A 12445-nucleotide genomic window follows, 5' to 3' on the forward strand; every position below is an offset into this window, starting at 1 on the left:
AGTATTCATAGGATCTTGTGTGATGTGGTACAATTTTAATTTCTTTGGCTTTTGAAAAGATTGCTTTAAGTTCATATTTAGTAATATTGTTATATGACAGGAAGAATCTTCTAAAATTTTATATTTTGTCTTATCACATATGAAACTATATGTATATGTGTTCTGGTGCCCCATAAAAAGAATGAAGGCAGGGTATCTTTTTTATCTCACCATCTACCTTTGCATTTTCCATTGTCATTGTAGTGTTCATATTTTAACATGATGTGTAAAGTCTAGGTCTGTGCCTCAGCCATTTTTACCACTGATTTTGCCTGAGAGGGAAAAATTCGGTTTCCGAGAAACGTCCTGAACCACTGCTAGTCTTGTTTGTACAGCTTGAAGCCAATTGGTGACCAATGATCAGCGGCTGCAAGCAGTGTGTGATGGAAAACTCTCTGGAAGGCTGCCAAAGAAAGCTGTATCTTTGTGGTTTGGGATACAGAACTTCTAAAATAATCTTTCTGTTCTTTTGCATGTTCTTGTGCATAGTGTTATTCTCTCCCAAATGCTGACAGCAGAGTTCTCTGTTTGGCAGTCTTACTTTTTTTGTTGCTCATTTTCTCTCTAGGAATTTTATGGTGTAAAATCTGAGTCATATTAACACTAATGTTTAAGTAAAGGAGAATTTTCCCATGCACTTTCTCTCCTGCTGTTTTTTTGATTACTTTTAAAGATTATTCTGCTTAATAATATGCAGATCTCCTGTAACCTGCTTGGTGGGAAATATCCCAATATATGAGTTTTGTTCTTGATGACAGTGGAACAGAATAATTTCTGTTGCTCTGATGTGCAGGAGTTCTAAATGTTCATGTTTTTCTTGTTGCCTTGCATAACTGAAAGAGAGCAGGTTTAGGTTACATATTAGGGAAAAATTATTTACTGTGAAGGTGGTGAGGCACTGGAACATGTTGCCCAGAAAAGTAGTAGGTGTCTTGTCCTTGGAGGTGCTCAAGGCCAGATTCAACCTGGTCTAGTGCTGTTCCTGCCCGTGGCAGCAGGGATTGGAATTAGGTGATCTTTATGGGCTCTTCAAACCCAAACCACTCTATGGTTCTATGATCTAAAAGAGTAATGCTACAAGGATGTTCTCCTGTGTCAGATCATTGGAATTTTTCAATTAATTTCCATGATCTCTAGTGCTGTCCTAAAACCTGAAAGGAGGAGGAATGAGCCAGGGGATTGTAGTACAAATGTAAAGAAAAGTTTATTCAAATATGAGATTCATAAATACATGTACAATGAGAACAGGAGTTTTGTGTGATCTGTCAGGCACTAATCTGAATGCTGTGTATTCTGCGATCCTCATGAAGATTTAATAACAGCATTTTAAGCTTTATTATAAACACCTGACAAAAATCTATCTTGCCCTGTGTTGTTCTGTAACTAATGAATGCAATGTGAAAGAGCCCTAATTTGAGATTTATGATAGCTCAGGTATCCCTTGTGCATAAAAACAGTGACTAATGTTCTGTCTGTCTTAAAAATGCTCAGCAAGGAGTATGGATGAACACCTGATTCATCTGGAAAGGAAGCAGGTATACGGAAACAACTATGTCTTAATGGTTTCCCAGAGATGTTTCTACAGAAATAGTGAACATGAAGACTATTTGAGTGTAATTATTTTCTTGCTTGTTTGTTTGTTTCTTAAATTTTACTAACTTTGTGTAGGAATCTGTAGTTTAGAGAATATGCAACATCAAGGAGAGGTAAAGGAAGTATCCAGCAATATTGCTTTCTCAGGACTGTGAAGATAATTTTAACATCTGCTTTTCCTTTCAGTATCTATCTGTACTTCATGTTTAATATAAAAAACCCTGACACTGCCAGTGCAGTGCATTATAGAAGGTTGCATTTATGCTTTGTGTAAAGGAGATTGTGAAAAACAAATCTTCCAAAAAATGTCAGCTGAGAATCTTCCATATTTCTCTATTTATTTGACACTTGTAAAATTTCAATCAAGTTTTTCAACAGCTTTAAAAAACTATTTTTATATTTCATAGTGTTGTGATTTAACCCCAGCCAGCAACTGGCCCTACACAGCCACTTGCTCAGTCCCCCATCATCAGGGTCAGTGAGAGAAGGGTAAAAGTTGGAAAACTCATAGGTTAAGACAATTTTTAGGGAAAGGAAAGGCAACACAAGCAAAGCAAAATAAGGGATTTGTTCAGCAGGCAGGTTTTCAGCTGTCTCCGTGACAGTAGGGCCCCACCACATGTAACAGTGACTTGGAAAGGCAATTATTCCAAAAGCCTCCCTTTATTCTTTCTTCCACCTACTTTATATACTGAACCATGATGCCATGTCATCTGGCATATTTATTTGGTCACCTGGGATCATCCGCACAGTCTGTGTCTCCTCCCAAATTGCCATGCACTCATAGTCTCTTCACCAGGGTGTTAGTACGAAAAATTTCTCTGTATTATCAACCCTATTCTCAACACAAATCCAAAACATAGCCCCATACCAGCCAATGCAAAGAAAATTAGCTCTACCCCAGCCAAAACCAGCACATATAAATATTTTATTATATTTCAGATTATTTTTCTATGGAGAAAATGGTAATACAAATGTGTGGACTTTTTTGTAGAGTGCTTAAAAATAGTTCATGCGAGACTCAGTCCTTTACTTACTGATTCCTGTACCAAGGGAGTCATCTCCCATATGCCTCTTCGTTTTTGCCATGGTTTGGTAGGTTTGGGAGTACTTTAGGGAGATCCTTCCTCTTTGATGTACATAGAATATTGTATCTTAGTAAGTGAAAAAACTTTAAAAACATACAACCAGTTGCCTTGAAAACTACGCTTTGTGTGTACCTCCTTCATGAGGGTTTAGATCATGACTTGTTTCAGCATTTAACATAAATGATTTTATTTGTACTTTTTATTTCACCTCTTACATACTGTTAACATAATAAACTGGCAAATTAATGGTTCTGCTTCAATGGAGTTTGCTTCCAATACTATTCTCCACACTATAGTCCTCTGTAATTATTGTAATTGTGAATGGTTTTTGGTGAGAAAGTGAACTTAGAGGGTAGAAAATTCTGACAGAGCCTCGAGCATTTTGCTATGCCAGCTGCTTCTTATCTGAGAGATAAAGGACCCTCTGAAAGAAAAGGCTGATAAGATACAGCTACTGAAAAACTGATTATGTGACTTGATAGTTTTGTGTTGATGAAATGTACTTCTTCAACTTCTGCTCTGTTTTGGGAAGGTTTGTTTTTAATGTTTCCACTTTAATATGTAAGTGGTCAAAAGTAATTTTATTTTCAAGGAATTGAAAAATTACCTGACTTGACAATCACATCTCCTGAGCTGATAAAATTCAATGGCTGTCTTGGTTTCCACTATGAGAAACCAAAGACAGAACATGAAGTCCTCATGCATGTATCTCCAGTGTGGTAAAATCTATGAGGAAAAGGCCTTGCTAAAAGTTTACATATCATCAAATATCCCTTTGGAAGAACATTGGGCTTATAATCTACCTTAAAATTAAGATAGAGGATAAAATGGATATCTTTGGGAGTTCCCTCCTTCCCCATTCAAATGTTTATTGTGGCTGGCTTTCCAACTGAGAATAAGAAACAGAAAATGAGGATCTCCTATAATTGCAGGGAACATTCTTATCTCCACAGATGAATTAGATGGATAGGTTGATATTCTTTTTACCATTTCAAACTGCAAGTTGTTTTTGTTCCATTCTTGCGCAGCAATAGAGAAGGAATCCTGGCTTAGCAGGCTGCAGCAGACTTGTATAGTATTGCTGCACTGCGGAGGAGGAATATTATTACAGGAGCTTGAGTCTAGGAAAAGATTTGAGGAACAGGTTTTAAGCTGTCTTGACAAATCTCCTGCATGTCCTGTGCATTGGTGTGTACTTTTGTCAATACTGTTCTTCTGCTCAAATAAAACATTTCCTACTTTAACCTTTCCTATGAATGTGGGATATTTTTATGGTGCAATGTATGCTGTAATTTTCTCACTGTGATAGTCTTTGCATATAGGACAGGCGATACTTTTATGTGTTTACTACAAACTGCCAGAATAGAACTCTTCTAATATAACTTTTATTTATTTATTTATTTTAACTGCTGCCAAATTTTCAATTTTTTTAAATTGACATCCGGAAAATTGGGTAAAATTCAGTGCATCTTTGGAGTCTTGCAGTAAGCTTGTATTTGCTAGGGCCCCGAAGACACATGCATTAGCTATTCTTACATATTCATTGCTATTTCCAAACTAATTCTAAATCTGACAAAACATTTAATAGAGGGTTTTTTTTCCCTTTTTTTTTCCCATGGGAAGAGCTCTTGCTTGTTTAATATAGCTTGTCTCTCCTGTCATGTTTTTTAACTGGAACAGTATTCCAAAAGTGCAGGCTTTCCTCCCTTGCTTAGTTTTAACATGACTTTTGAGGAGTGACAGAAGCATTTAAAATTACTTAAGTTATCTTTTGCTGTGTCTAGGCATCATGACTCCTTAGTGAGTTTCTACATGGCTGCTTTCCTTTTGAGGACAGTGAGTTCACTTTACCATCTATTTTCCTGTTGCAGGGCAGTGAAGACATAGCAATGTCTTCTGTTTTGCAGACTGTTTCCAGTCAGTCAGTCCATTGTAAGGCAATGCTACAGTCACATCTAGGATACCAAATTCCACAGAAAACAGACCGAGTGTTTCTCTATCCTTCAGAGGGCTTCTCCAGATCTGAAAACTGTGCAAGTTTAAATTATCTCTAGAGAACAATTAAGGCTTTATTTTTTTTTTCATTTCCCCTTAATTTCTATTTATTATTGATTACTTGCTTTTTACATTTCCTGTATTTTCGTATTTTCATTCCTATCACTTCTGAAATTTCTCACTGTGTCTTAAAAGAACAGTTATTTATACAAGGAGAAAAAGTGAAATCAGCAGTTTTTGTTGAGACTTACTGTACTTAAATTAAGTACAGTGTGAGATTTTGAAAGAGAAAAATATTCCTTTATCCTCAGGAAGTGTTGAGCCTTCCAAAAAATACCAAACATAACAAAAAATTTAACTCATTTTTATTTTCTATTGCTGTTGTACATGACATGGAACTGTGTGATAGCTAGAGGTGGGTTTCTGGAACATTGCAGTATACATGTAAATACTGCGGTCAAACTAGCTTGAAGAGTATCATGATTGTTGAACTAATCACCATAAGATGTTTATACAAACCTAAGAACTGGTAAGCTTAAGAAGATGGTACAGTAAAATATTCTGGTAGCTTACTAATTGATGTTATAATTTACAATTAAATAATAAAGTACTGATTTCACTTGGTATTGTCTTCCATTTTATTTCTGTAATTTTTTCTTGCCCTTTTCTTCTGCTTTCCTCTTCTCCTGCTGTAAAAGCACACTCTCTTCAAGGTTTTGGAAATTTAAAATTCTCTACATTGAGAATATATCAAGACCAAAATATAATAAAACTAACTAGAATATTGTAGATCTACACTTTGCTCTGAATCAAAGTGCCTGAGAGGCATTGATTGCAGAATGGAAATGTTTCCTGTTGTTGTGATCCTTTCCTCTTTCCCCTTTCCCCTTTTCTTTTTCCCTTTCTTTCTTTTCTATTGAAAAGATTGTACATCAGGCCTGGTATTGATACCATTGCTCAGAGTTAGGTACTATAAACTTATTAAACACTGGGAACAGAAATATTTCCACTGTCTTTAATTTCATTAACTAAATGATTTCTTCAATTTTGTAGTATTATCATTGCTTACTACTTATCATTTGCCAAAAAAGGCCACCCCAAAATAAAGCATATATAATAATGCTCTTGTTTGAATTTCTGCCTAAAGTAACCATTAGTAAGTGACTTTAAGGTCACTCCTTCAGAGTGGCTTAAGCAATGTTTGTTTCCCATGGTTCTCATGCTTTTTCTTTATAATGTTTCAGCTCATCCACCATATACCATGTGCTTTAGAGTGAAATTCTACCCACATGAACCCTTGAAGATTAAAGAAGAGCTCACCAGGTATTTTTTGGTTTGTGCTGGTTTTTTTTGTTTCTTTTTTAATCTGCTCATTTAACGTGCTTTGCTAAGGTTTAATGTGCTTTGCTAATGTCTTCGTTTCCAATTGGATAGAAACACTAATTTTGTATAGTGGTTTTGGTTTGCTAATTTAAATTTTTTTGAGATTTTTTGGTTAATGTATTAAAGAATATAATTGGTGTTGGTTAATTATTTATTATACTTTTTTTTGTTGTGAGATAAGATGAGGAGAAAGGTAAAACAGGTTTCAAATTTTAAAAGGGTATGAAGAAAATTTTATTAAAAGTAATTAGGAGAAAAAGTAGTAAGAATTAAAATAATTTTTTTAGAACAATTTTTTTCCTCACATTGTTTTTTTTATTGATAATGTAAAGGAACTAAACTTAAGATTTTTAGTTAGTTTATTATTTTGTAAATGCTTTTTTTAGTTTACTTGGGGAGAGAATTTTTTTAAGGTTATGGAGATTTTTTTTATGAGGAAAAAATAGTATTTTTAAAAATAGTATTTTTATTTTTATTTCCCTTCCCTTCCCTTCCCTTCCCTTCCCTTCCCTTCCCTTCCCTTCCCTTCCCTTCCCTTCCCTTCCCTTCCCTTCCCTTCCCTTCCCTTCCCTTCCCTTCCCTTCCCTTCCCTTCCCTTCCCTTCCCTTCCCTTCCCTTCCCTTCCCTTCCCTTCCCTTCCCTTCCCTTCCCTTCCCTTCCCTTCCCTTCCCTTCCCTTCCCTTCCCTTCCCTTCCCTTCCCTTCCCTTCCCTTCCCTTCCCTTCCCTTCCCTTCCCTTCCCTTCCCTTCCCTTCCCTTCCCTTCCCTTCCCTTCCCTTCCCTTTTTTTTTATTGCCCTGAAATAATCTGGAAAGTTTAATTCAGCTCTAACTATTTCAAGACATTTATGTATAGTTCACTTAATTTTCTCTTGGGTGTGTCTTTGGGATCACAAATAAGATAATTTTTTCAAAGTAGTGGCAGACCTTAAACAAACTGATATAGAAGTGCAATAGATTCATATTTTTCAGAACAGCTGCTCTGTAGGGTAAGAATTCTCCCTGCTTATGTTGGAATGTTGAAATTTTTGCTCTGAAAGCAGAGTTGTACACCAGTTCAATTGTGCTTAATGAATGGGAGCTTTGTCCTTCCTAGTGGCCATTGTGAGTATTCTGTTGCACTGGGGATTTTTCCAAGAGGTGTACACGGGGTGTAAATGTAGGAAAGTAGCTCTTTTGAGCTCTGTGCTGGCTGTGCAGGACTGTGTGTGTACTTTACCACCTTGCTACTGACAGCCACGCTGCTGACTGCTGTCTGCGTGCTGAGGAGCACCGAGTGCCTCGGCACTTGCTGCCTTGGGCTTGTGGTTGATTACTCCCCCAAGCACTGTGCGTGCTTGTGCTCACAAGCTGCTTCACGAATGCAGGGGATCCCACTGTCACGGGCCTCATACTTACAGTTTCAAAAATAACTTGTGTTCTGCTGAATGGTACTTTTGTAGTTTGTATAGGACAGCTGGAGCATGCTGTTATTTTATAGCTATTTATCTTGGATGAGACACTGAAACTGTACAGCTGAGTGAACAAGTTATAAACCAGGAAGTCAATGGATTTCCATTATTTGCTACTGTTTGTCCTTGGATGAACATTTTACCTTTTATGATCCAGAGTATGATAGTATAGACCTTTCTCATTCAAAAGTCTAAATTAATTGACTTTTAAAAGTTTGGATATCCTCCCAGGACAGGTTTTACTGAAATACAAAGCACCAAGAATTGGCTCACTGATGTTTATTATGCTGTGAGTATGTTTTAGTCTTTGCTGGGATATTTCAAATAAATTTTTAGTAAAATTTGTTGTGTAAAAAATGGGTTAGTCTTTTATAAAAATTAATACCAATAAGAGCTTAAAAAGAAAAAATAATTCGAGATATAATTAATTAAACATGTTTTCATATCTGATAATTTTAATAGTTTCCCAGTGCTGTTATTTGGGAAGCTTTGCTTCATTTCTGCCATGTATCTTGCGTAATAACAAAATACATAAAATGCCCCTGAAATGAGCAAGTAAAGTGTAGTCATGTAATTAATCTCTGAGAATTTTCTTCATGACCAAAGCAGAGGGTCAGATTCTAGGTAATGCTCTAGATTGGCTGGAGTTACTTTTCTTTCCCTTGAATTGCAATGATTGGTGAAATTCAAGGAAAAGAATGTTCCTTAGCATTTTACAGAGGACAGTCATGAAACCTTGAAGACTAGTTGGCTTCTTGGTAGACTTTGGCTTTGCCTTTTTTTTAGTGCTGCTGTGTTCACTTGACAATCATTTTTTTTGCTGTGTGTTCTTAAGATGTTTTGAAACTAAGTTAATAATATTGTCACTCTTTGACTTAAAAACCATCTGTACTTTGCAGCTGTATGTACAGTCATCTGAACGAGAGTAATAGTGTTTTGCATTGCTATTAGTGTCCATGCCTATGGATGTCAGAGCTGCTCTCCCACGTCTTCAGCTGGGTGGAAATCTGATGGGTGTCTGGTCCCCATTTAAATAATGAAATTAAGTTACAGTAATCACATTGCTATACCACTCTGTTTCAGAACATTAATTAACCCTGTGGTTAATCCCTTGTATAGATTATTGTCGATGCAGTCTTTTTAAAAGTTTTATAGGAATAAATCTTTAATGAAGTGTTGCCTTCTGATGAGAAGGCAAGGCAACCTGGTTTCAAGGGACAGCACGGCAGCCTGGCCTTTCTTGGGCCACTCAGGCCACAGACATGCACAGACACCAACGTGGTGGATGGTCAAATGGCATTTATTATCTTATCTTGTGAGGTTAAATAGTCAAGGGGGACTTTGCTACGTCAAAGGAAGAAGGTAGGGTCTTTAGAATTAGTAAGGAGTGGAAAACTACTGGGTTAGGTGGGGTTACGTGTCTTGGGGGTAATGGATCACATATCACAGGATAAGGGGGAAGTGTCTTGTTTTCCATCACATCCCGAAATCTTCTGTTCCTTATCTACCACAATGAAGCATCTTAGAGTTATCAGAGAGTCTTAAGTCTTAAAAAGTACTGGTTTTCCTACTCTTTCATTGAAAAAGCTGATGTGAAAAAATAATTTGCTCAGTAGATGAAGCTTTGTGTCTGTGGGGTAAAGGTTTGATTTTTGTGAAAGCAGTGCAACATGGATAGAGATACAATTCTGTATTTAGACATCACTTGCAGAAAGAAAATTTAAGAGTTGTCCCCTCAGATTACTGATGCTTCATTTCTGTCCTATTTTAGGCCCAGCCTATAGGCTGGGCTTGACTGTAATCCTTGACTTGCTCTGTGGTTTAACATGTGAAACTATTTTCAGAAAATGAAGGTGGAGAATGACCTACCTGAAGTGATCACTGTGTTTGTGATATCACAAAAAAAACCTCCTGCAGTAGTCTGGAAACATGTGCACACTGCATGTTCAGAGGTCAGGAGTGTGTTGGCCAACAGACGATGATGCTGTGTTCTTGCCTGTCACTGCATTTTATTACACTGCGAAGGACAACTAAGAATTGTACCTTTCCAGCCAATTACTTTCATCTTCTCTTGTTTTAATTAACAACCATTTTCATAGCTATGCTTTTGAAATAAAATCAGTGTCTGCCTTTGGATGTCAAGGCACTCTGAAATATTATTGCTAAAGGACAAATTCTGTAGAAAATATTTCTGCCTCTTACTATGGAAGGGAGGGTCTATGTAGTCCTTGGTCACTGTTTTCTCTAGAGTGAGCTGGTGTTAGGATTATAATTCACAAGTTATCTTCTGAGGCCATAAGAATTTTTGCCTTGATCTCTCTTGCTTATGTAATTATAGACCACCTGAAACCCAACTTGTCACTGAAGTTCAAATCTTAATGCACTTCAGTGCTTCTCAGCTCATCGTCTTAATGGATGTCAACATGGATTTAAAAGACCTGACCTTATTTTAGGAAATAGCTTCTACAGCAGAGCGCTGAGGCTGCACATTTGAAACGTTTGAGAAAGACTAAAGATACACTTTCTTTTAAAATGCCTTTTAAAAAATTGTGATGAGAAAGTGTCAAGGATTTAACCTATTTTTCTCAAATGATTTGGCCTCTGCATGTTCACTGGAGGCTCAGCAGACTGCACCACAAGCATGTGTATACATAGCTTTTTTGTATAATTTTTGGAAATGGAGAAAGATGCTCAGCCTTAGTAGAAGAGTGATGCTTCTTGTAGTGTGTTGACCCTGACTGGATGCCTGGCATCAGCCAATGCCTTTCTCTCATATTTCTCCACTGCTAGACCTCTCACACAGGAGAGAAAAATTAATGAAGGGTCCATGAATTGAAATGAGGACCAGGAGAGATCACTCACCAAATACCATCATGGGGAAAAGAGGGTGCAATTTGAGACAGTAATTGAATTTATTACTAAAAAATCAGAGCAGGATAATGAGAAGTAAAATAAGACTTTAAAAATACCTTCCCCTCCACCCCTCTGTCCTTCCCAACTCTACCTGCTCCTTCAATGGCACCAAGAAATGGGAAATGGGTTATGGCTTATTCATCACAAGTTGTTTCTTCCACTGCTCAGGGAGAGGGGGCCTTTCCCTCCTGCACTGTGGGAGACAGTTCTCCATGAACTTCTCTGGTGTGAGTCCATCTTGTGAGCAGTAGCTCTCAGTGACCTGCTACAATGTGAGTCCCTCCCAAAACCTCTGCAGCATAGGTCACTCTTCCACAGGGTGCAGTGCTCCAAGGACAGGCTGCTCCAGTGGGAGCTCCTCTCTTCACAGGTCTCCCATGAGTTCACAGCCTCCTTAGCTATCACATAGAAAAAACATCTGAAATAATCGAGTCTAACCTATGACCTAACACAACCTACAGTCAACTAGACCGTAGCACCTAGTGCCACATTTAGTCTTTCCCATCCTCCAGGGATGGTAACTCCACTACTTCCTTGGGCAGCCCATTCTAATGCCCAGTCATCCCTTCTGTGAAGAACTTCTTCCTAATGTCCAACCTAAACATCCCCCAGTGCAGCTTAAGACTGTTTCCTCTTGAACTGTCACTGGTTGTGTGGAAGAAGAGACCAAGCTCCACTGGCTTGGATAACAAGCCATGTTCTGAAATCTTGGGTGGGTTTTTTGGGCACTGCTTAAAAGTACTGTGTTCACACAGTTTGGCCTCAAGCTCATGGTCACTTTGGAGAATGGCATCCCATTTTTTCACCCATGAAATCTTACAAAAATTTTTGGTGTAGGGACTGCTCAATTGCCCAAGTTATATAATATATTTACATCAATATACTGAACTTTTTCTGGTACACTGTCATTGCAGATAAAGAATTTTTTCTTCATCTCACTAAGGCCTCTTGTGCACTCTGTTACAGGTAGCTCCTCTGGGGTCTACCTGTAGAATAGCAGTACCAACATACAGAAATGAATTTGTGAGCTGTTACTGGATATTGATTACAGGGGGGGGAAGGTGCTGAAAAACAAAAACAAAACCAAACAAAAAACCCCAGAAGTGTAAAGATCCTGCAGAACAATGAAGGGATGTGTTTACAATGAGAGAAGATTGCTTTTCTCATTGATAACTGTATCCCATTTCTTGTATTCAGTAAAAATCCAAGGAAAGGAGAAAAGTTTCTCTTGCCCTTCAGATAGCATTTCCAGGCTTGTTTTTGATGCAGAAACTCATGATATGACCAAGTAACAGCAGCAGGTAAGTTAGACAAAATGTATCTGACATTAGTGTTAAATTTCATTAACTATGTTTTTATTGGCTATGCTGTGTGTTGCTCAAGGTTGGAGAGGACTGGCAGTATCAGGGAATGTCCTGATGGTCTCCAGAAGCCACTGAGACTTGTTATACCTTGTAGATGGTAGATTTTGTCTAGTTGAAGCAATGTATTTTCCCGCTGGGGTGAAGTAGCTGAATTGTGAGGCTGTAACCTGTTAGGTGCTGGGAAAGAAACTGTGAATAATAGAAGCTTTCTGTGGTAAAAGGCAGAGGACAGGTAAAAGGAACCTATTGTTTTCTTCTCCCCATGTCTTTAGAGAAAGAGATGAATGGGAGAGGTGACTTCCTGCTCGCCAGGTGCCCCATGCCTGTGGCTCTTTAGGCCTCATGAAGTTATTGCTCACTTCAAACTTCATCTGGGATTCTTTACAGATTCAAAGGAAAACAAAAAAAAATCGAAACCAAACCAAACTAAATCAAACAAACAAGCAGACAAAAACCCCAAAAAACCAACCAACCAACCAACAAACAAACAAATGCTAAAACCAGAAGAGGAAAAAATACCCACTATGGTCAATGTGCTATTTTGCCTACAGTAAGAGAAAGATTTCCTTGTGTAAACTTGTATATAGTGAGAACAGGGGTGCTTAAACAAGCTTACATTAC

The 12445-nt window shown here is 37.7% G+C and overlaps 1 protein-coding gene across 7 annotated transcripts in view; it reads left to right on the forward strand.

The window, feature by feature from the left end:
• FRMD3 (FERM domain containing 3) overlaps positions 1-12445 on the forward strand; it is a 122301-nt gene that overhangs the window by 71988 nt on the left and 37868 nt on the right. For all 7 annotated transcript variants that reach the window (XM_021534454.3, XM_021534455.3, XM_085565967.1 and 4 more), the window contains one exon: positions 5960-6038. In XM_021534454.3, coding sequence (XP_021390129.1) covers positions 5960-6038 — 79 coding nt within the window. The remainder of the gene's footprint in view (positions 1-5959; positions 6039-12445) is intronic.

This window comes from Lonchura striata, chromosome Z, assembly GCF_050655825.1.
Source record: "Lonchura striata isolate lonStrDom1 chromosome Z, ASM5065582v1, whole genome shotgun sequence".
NCBI lineage: Eukaryota > Metazoa > Chordata > Aves > Passeriformes > Estrildidae > Lonchura > Lonchura striata.